At 33.9% G+C, this 8,060-nt stretch overlaps 1 protein-coding gene across 2 annotated transcripts in view; it reads left to right on the forward strand.

Annotated features, from left to right (window-relative positions):
- PPM1D (protein phosphatase, Mg2+/Mn2+ dependent 1D) overlaps window positions 1–6,533 on the forward strand; it is a 48,250-nt gene extending 41,717 nt beyond the window's left edge. For both annotated transcript variants that reach the window (XM_057716424.1, XM_057716425.1), the window contains exons 5-6: window positions 1,547–1,789; window positions 5,871–6,533. In XM_057716424.1, coding sequence (XP_057572407.1) covers window positions 1,547–1,789; window positions 5,871–6,428 — 801 coding nt within the window. In that variant the 3' untranslated portion in view covers window positions 6,429–6,533. The remainder of the gene's footprint in view (window positions 1–1,546; window positions 1,790–5,870) is intronic.
- The last annotated feature ends 1,527 nt before the right edge of the window (window positions 6,534–8,060 follow it).

Below are 8,060 nucleotides of genomic sequence, written 5' to 3' on the forward strand. Positions count from 1 at the left end.
GTGAGTTCTCAGTGAGCTAGTGTTTGGAGAGTAGTGCAACATGTACACTGGGGAATGTGATAGATTCATGAATTATGATTAACGCTGCCTTTCATCAATTGTGAGGTGCATATTTTTTCATATCAGAAAGAGGGGGGAAAAGCAATGTTTAAAAACATCATTACAAAGTGGTACTTTTCTTGGGAATGCAAGGATAGCTTAATATTAAGATTTTAAAGCAGCTGAGGGGAATTTTTTGCAATTTGCCATCATTAATATGTTGGAATACTATCATATGACCAAGATCAGATCATCCCAAGAAAAGAATGAAAAAAACCCAGTTCTTTATCCAGTTTGAATATATAAACTTAAGGGATATAGTGACAATTAAATGACATATGTTATATATTTTTTAATAAAGTGCTTATAATACTGTAGTACATTATATATTATTATATAGTATACATTATAGTATATTAATATTTTGTAGTTAAAGTATATTAACATATATATTTTTTTAATTGGGGTATAGTTGTTTTACAATGTCGTGTTAGTTTCTGCTGCACAATGAAGTGAATCAGCTACATGTATACATACATCCCCTCCTTCTTGGACCTCACTCCCACCCCGCCATCCCATCCATCTAGGTCATCACAGAGCACAGCTCCCTGCGACATTAATACATTTTATTATATTACATAAAGTAACATTCATTAAAATTTTTTCCCACTTATAGTACATTTCTTTTTCAAACATTTCCACTCATTTTCATTATTCAGTTATTTCTAGACATACTTTTTAAGATATGTAGCTCTTTTCTGGAGCACATCATTTTCTTTTCTTTTCTTTGAAACTTAGCAGTTATTAAATCCATGTACAGTGCAGTAAGTTTTATTCCAGGCCACATTTATTTATATAACACAAGGTCATTTAATTTTTTTTTTTTTACTCTTTCTGTTTGTATGTATTTGATCTCTATACTATAACCACTTATTGTATTGCTTTTTCTTCGTGAGTGACATTAACCATTTATATGTATGTATGTATGTATGTATGTGTATATATATATACGTACGTGTACTTAAGGACCATTTATATTTCCTTGTCTCTGAATTTTGTTCATATACTTTGACAGTTTTTATGTTGGGATTGTCTTTGATTTGCAGAACTCTTATTTTAGGAGGAAATTGGCCCTTTGCAATGAGTTTTTTTGCCATGTGTGATTATTTCATTTGTGAATTGTTTATCTGTAATAATTTGATGTTTACTTCCCATTTAGATAACTTCTGTATAACTTTTCCTAAGTAAGGTTACAGTGAAGACCAAGTTTCTTGCTACCAAAAAGATAAAAATGCAGGTGAAATTTAACCACAGGATAAGGCCTTGTTTTATTATTTTTTTAAATTTAGAGCAATACTGTTTTAACATAGTTATGGGGGTTGTGGATAAAGTTTGAAATTTTAGATATTTATGTAGGCCATGTTGAACATGTGATTTTTAATTTGATACCGGTGTAATGGCAATGAAGTCTGGGTTGTTATCTTCCTTCTTGTTCTTTTAAATACAGGGTGAGCATGGACAATCTTGTGCCAAAATGCTTGTGAATCGAGCACTAGGCCGTTGGAGGCAGCGTATGCTTCGAGCAGATAATACTAGTGCCATCGTAATCTGCATCTCTCCAGGAGTGGACAGTCAGGGGAATTTCACCAGTGACGATGAGCTCTATCTGAACCTGACTGATAGCCCTTCCTATAACAGTCCAGAAACCTGCGTGATGACTCCTTCTCCGTGTCCCACACCACCAGTCAAGGTATACAGTTCTCTAGTATCTAAGTTGTAATAGAATTTCTCTGGTTAGTATTACCTGAAAACAGTTTTCAGATTCTTTACATAGTAGAATTTTGGATTTGAGCTACAGTCAAGAAAGTGATAGATCTTTGTCATGTAACTTACTGTCAGTAAGCCATCTACACATACCTGCTAAACTGAGTGCCAGCTGTATGTAGAGCACCTAATAGAAAAGTGATTAGATATGGCCCCTGAAGAATATTAACAATATTAATATTTGGAACTTATTGATTCCCTTCTAATGTTAGGAACGTTTGTAAGCATTTAGAAGTTTGTGATGCACTTCCTTACGGTCTTTCATTTGAACCTCATAACCCTGGAGGCTAAATAGTGCAGATGTTATTCCATTTTATAGATAATATGACTGAGATATTAAACAGTTTGAATAAGATCATATACAATCAAGATTGAACTGGACCTTAGGGTATCAGACTTTAGAATTGGTTGTCTGTTATGGATAGGAAACATCATTCCTATTTCTTATCCATATTAATATTGAATGAATTTAAGATATGCTGTGAAATAAGCAAGTTTAAATGCTGCTGTGTTTCCCTTTTTTCTGATTTCACCCCAATTTTTTCCTATTAATAATTAGTAATATTGATAACTGCTTTGATATACCAGGCCTTCTGAGAATGTGCTTTCAGAAGAATGACCCTTAAAATGGGAAACACAGTGGAATTTTATGTTGTGTATTCAGGCAGTTTTTGAGTATGTTCAAAGCTACACAGTACAAAGAATTTATTTAATTTTGGGTATTGTGATCCTGTACAGAGTACTTGGAAGTTTACTATTACTGCTTTCCTGTCTTTCACTTCACTATATATATATGGCAACTTAATTTTTCCTTACATGGATTCTTCATTTAGAAATTGGCAAGTTAATATTTTATGCTTATATTAAAGTCTCTTCATTCTCTTTTGAGTGTTGTGAAGGAGCTTATGTTCATTTGAGAATTCACTGGTTTCTGTATTTGAATGTATTCATTACCTGTTTCCTCATGTGTTTGTATTTGAAGAACTGAGCTTTAGGCAGTATAAAGAAGGAGGCCTTAGGGTGGAGGTAAGGATGAGGGGATAGAAGGTATTGTGATAGGAATAAATACTCTTAATATTGATCTAAAAAATTATTGCCCTCTGTGGATTGGCATTAGTAAAATTGTACATAAATTGCACCTAGAAATAATTTTTAAAACATGTTTTAAAATTCTGAAAAATGCTCTAATAATTATACTAAAGTAAAGATGAGCAGATTTATGTATGCACTAACTTCTATGTAGGCATGGTTATTTGTTAACCATTTGGCCCCATCTAAATGTGAAAAAAAATGTTTAGAGCCATTCAGAATAATCAGTATTGTTGGCTCTGGCCTAACAAGTAAATAAAGAGAAATTTCTGCCCAAGAGATTGTTTCATTTTGTTTATCTTAACAATGGCTATTCACAGGTATCTCTGATTTATTTCATTGTTATAATAATCCTAAATTTAGTTACATCTAGATGAATATAATGACATTTTGGTTGATTTTGAATGGTTTTTAAGAGTTGCCCACATTGAGACTGTTATCTATCTGTAGACATGTCAACTTCTGTTTGAATCATAAGCTAAGTCAGTAGTCAGATCTTTGTTCTGGGACACAGATGGTAGAAATACTTCTGTTTAAGTGATATATTACTATGGCACACATTTCTTTCTCCCTCCTTTCTTTAGGGCAAAGCTAAATTTAGCTGTTTTATAAATAAGCCAAGATCTATAGGAAGGAGGAATGAGGAAGAGAGTTCTTTCAGAGGATTAACACTTAGTTTCAGTTGTGTTCTAGGCACAATCTGTAATTAGTTGTTTACCATTGGTTTGTAAAATATATGGAGCTCTCAAGAAAGCTGATCTCTGAAGTAGTGAAACTTTTAAAGTGTGAATTTTTAGGATGTAACCTCTCAACATCACAAGTGTTTTATGAACATGTAAGAAGGCTTAGCAGTGCAGATAGTAATTAATCTGGGATGAGTCTAAGAAGTCTAAGCAGTTGTCTGTGCTAACAGAGGAAGTGCATTCCCACAGAACGCCAGTAAAAAGAGAAGGAAAGGAGAAGTTCAAGGAAAAAGTGGGGGAAGAAAAGCCATCCACACCTGTAGTGTCAGAGTAATAATTTTGTGAATTTAAAAAGATACAGCCCAACAGAAATTACAGTAAATTGTGTTAACTCCAAAATCGTCCCATTGTTTTTCTTTTGTAAAGGAATTCCATCTAATGTCTAACCTTGTTGTATAAACTAGAGCAATATGTTCTATTCCTATAAGTAACTTAATTAGTACCTTTTTCCTTGTGCCTAAATTAGTGATGTGCTTATTTGGTAGTAGGAAGCCTTCTGTCTACAGAATTTATCTGCTGCCTGGTCTTATAAATGTTTTTTCTATATTAAAGCAAGATGAACTTTTAGTCAGTAGTTTTTAATGACTAGGTAGAGTTTTCTGTGGTCAGTCCGAACATGCTTGTGATCAGGGTAGTAGGGATGGCATTAACCTAATGCAGAGGGGATGAATTCACAGACAAGCTGTTGATTTTATTGAAAGCCATATGTAGGGGGCGGGGGGTGAAGGGGAAGCTGAGACAAAGCGAGAGAGTAGCACAGACATATATATACTACCAACTGTAAAATAGATAGCCAGTGGGAAGTAGTTGTATAACAAAGGGAGTTCAACTCGAGGATGGAAGATGCCTTAGAGGACTGGGACCGGGAGGGTGGGGGGGAGTCGAGGGAGGTTGGGGGGGGAGTCGAGGGAGGGAGGGAATACGGGGATATGTGTATAAAAACAGATGATTGAGCTTGGTGTACCCCCCAAAAATAATAAATAAATTTAAAAAAAGAAAAAAAAGAAAGCCATATGTAGATATTTTAGAACAGAAACTGTCCTGTTATCCGTTCTCAACACTGATATTTTGAAATAAGGTTGCTGCCCAACATCTAGTCAGTGTTAAGACAGATAAGAATTGGGCTTTCAATAAACCATGTAGTGTAAAATAAATAAATGAACCAATGACCCCAAAAAGAAAGAATATATTCTTAGTTTAAAAAAAAAAAAAAGACAGCATTCTCTTTGGGGCAGTACCAAATTGGGAACTTTAGCGTTTCTCACCGTTAGCCTCCATTGGACCCAAAGTCAGGTTTTTTTTTCCCCAGTAAAGCATGTTTAATGTTTATGGTTAAAATGAAACGCTTTTAGATTACTTCAATTTCTCTTTTTAATTCTAGAAACATTAAAGGAAACATTAGTTTTATAAATATGCTTTTTTTATAGAGCACTTTTTTAAAAGGGGTTTATTCCTAGGGGATTTTATATCAGAGGGCAACCAGATAATATGTCTTCATTTACTATTCTACAAAATGGTTTGCTTGGGCTTTTCAGAATATATTAATATTTTAAAAATCTTGATTTGATTGAGAGAGGAAATGATTGAGGGAAATATTACACACTTGGGGAAGAGATAGTATTATGCTTAAAAATTGCCCTTGAGAAAGTATTATAACAATGATTTTCTAAAGTATTATTATAGTGCAAGATTTGTATTTGATAGGAAGAATGTTCTTATCTGTCTGGAGATGGGAGGATATCCTGAATACATTTAGATCTGGGACACTACACCTAAAAGGGTGGTGCATATCTGAACCTCCTGTGAAGCTTTTAAAAAACAATACCTGAAAGTTTCCATATGATTTTCATTTATATCTTTGAAAGTTGCCCCAGCCATACTCAGTACATTTCCATATGTCCTGTTTTCTCAAATCACAGGACAGCATCTAGTGTTTGGGAGATGGAAGCAAAGCAACAATATGAATTCCCATTATGACAGAGGTGCTTTAATGTTGCATTTCACATTTTCCACATTACTAAATATTCAGAAATTAAAATATAGAGAGTAGGAAGTAAACCCCCCAAAGTAAACAAGTTTATCACTTATTCTAATGAAACCCTTTAATTTCCCCAATGGTTAAGCTGAATTCTAGGATAAATTATTTCTTACTTGGTTTACCTTTTTGTTTTTCAGTCACTGGAGGAGGACCCATGGCCAAAGCTGAACTCTAAGGACCACATACCTGCCCTTGTTCGTAGTAATGCCTTCTCAGAGAATTATTTAGAAGTCCCGGCTGAGGTAGCTCGAGGAAATGTCCAGGCTGCAGTCATATCCTCAAAAGATCCAGAGCCACTTGAAGAAAATTGCACTAAAGCCCTGACTTTAAGGATACATGATTCTTTGAATAATAGCCTGTCAGTTGGCCTTGTGCCTACCAATTCAACAAACACCATTGTGGACCAAAAAAATTCAAAGATGTCAACCCCAGGTCAAATGAAAGCTCAAGAAGTTGAAAGAACCCCTCCAACCAACTTCAAAAGGACATTAGAAGAATCCAACTCTGGCCCTCTTATGAAGAAGCATAGACGAAATGGTTTAAGTCGAAGTAGTGGTGCTCAGCCTGCAAGCCTCCCCACAACCTCACAGCGAAAGAACTCTGTTAAACTTACCATGCGACGCAGACTTAGGGGCCAGAAGAAAATTGGAAATCCTTTACTTCACCAGCACAGAAAAACTGTTTGCGTTTGCTGAAATATGTCTGGAAGTTTTTTTTTCCAAACTTCTAAGAGGGCTTTTTGAATTTGGTGCCGAAGTTGAACTTTTTTTAAGGGGACAAAATAAAAATAGTATACAGTTTGGCTTTTTTGAATTCAACAGTTTTATCCTGGCCTTGTACTTGCTTGTATTATAAATGTGAATTTTGTAGATGTTAGGGTATAAGTTGCTGTATAATGTGTGTAAATTTGTATCCTTCACACAAACTCAGTCTCTTACTCCAATACGCCGTAAATGAAACAACAGGGCTAAAGGTTTTAAAAAAAAAATGACAAGAATCTATTAGATTTTAGAAATACATTTAAACTTTTAAAAATACTTATTAAGAAATTTGTATAAGTCACTTGTGATGAAAACTACACAACTTTTTAAAGTAAATTATTAAGCATACTGGAAAAGTGATGTATTTTCATAGTGACCTGTGTTCCACTCAATGTTTCTTAGAGACAGCTAGTGTCTTTTTAAAATTATTTTTTATTGCTAATTTCATAATTCAGAACTAAATTTTTCATAGAAGCAGAAGTGTTGAGCCATGCAAAAGTAGTTGAGTATTAGTCTCCCTGTCCTGATTAAAATACTATGCAGTGTCTCATTTCATTCGGTAGCATTATTTCTAAAACATAAATCATCACATTTGCTCACCAAATCTTTGAAGTAGAATGAGGTATGTTTGCCTAAAAAGATACCCATCTCAATCATCCCAGACATTCAGTGGCATTAATAGGTCTTAAAGTAGTTATATCCTCTTCTAGTGTTTGCATAAGATATGTGAAGTTTTTCTTGCTATTTCAATAACGAATGGTGCTGCTAATTCCCAACATTTCTTAAATTATTTTATATATCGTACAGTTTTCATTGATTATATGGATAGGTTTGTTCATCTAATAAATCAGTGAACTGTTGCTGATGTTGCTGGACTTTTGTTATTGGTTTCTTTTAATGGTATATGTTAACTTTTTGTTACGCCGCGATCAAGCTTTAGAGTAACAACTTAAAATACATGTAGTGTTCATTTTTGCACTCTTGACTTTTTAATTTTAACTTAAAGTACATCAAATCAGGCTAAATCTCCAACAATAAGAATATGGTTAGGTCATTATGGCTTAAAAGAATTTGATGATATATTACATAGCAATTAAAAATGAATAAAACTGTATTTATTTGGTAATATAAGAAAAAACTAAAAGGAACTAATACCAAAATACTGAGTATGTCGTTTTCATGTGAAATTTATTAATTTATTAAAATTTATTAATTTAGGACAGGACTCTAAATGAGACATTGAAGAGTTAGCCCATGCATTCGGCATTGACCATGCACCTACAGTATGCTAGGAACTGTGCAGTTGGAAACATACCAGTTTTCTAGAAGAGGATTAATTGAGAACCAGTGGCCCAGGTGAAATGTTCACTTTGGCTAGTTTTTCAAAACTAAAGAGTTTGTTTTTCGGATCTTTCCAAGATAATGACATAGCAAAGTAGCATACACTTTTGGAGTCAATTTTTTGTGAAGGATTTTTCCATCTTTATTTTTCAGATCAAGTTTTTAATTTAAATGTCATAGCATTCTTTCATAGATCACATTTTTAGTGCAATAGAGCCTAGTTGC

This window comes from Hippopotamus amphibius, chromosome 17 (genome assembly GCF_030028045.1).
Source record: "Hippopotamus amphibius kiboko isolate mHipAmp2 chromosome 17, mHipAmp2.hap2, whole genome shotgun sequence".
NCBI lineage: Eukaryota > Metazoa > Chordata > Mammalia > Artiodactyla > Hippopotamidae > Hippopotamus > Hippopotamus amphibius.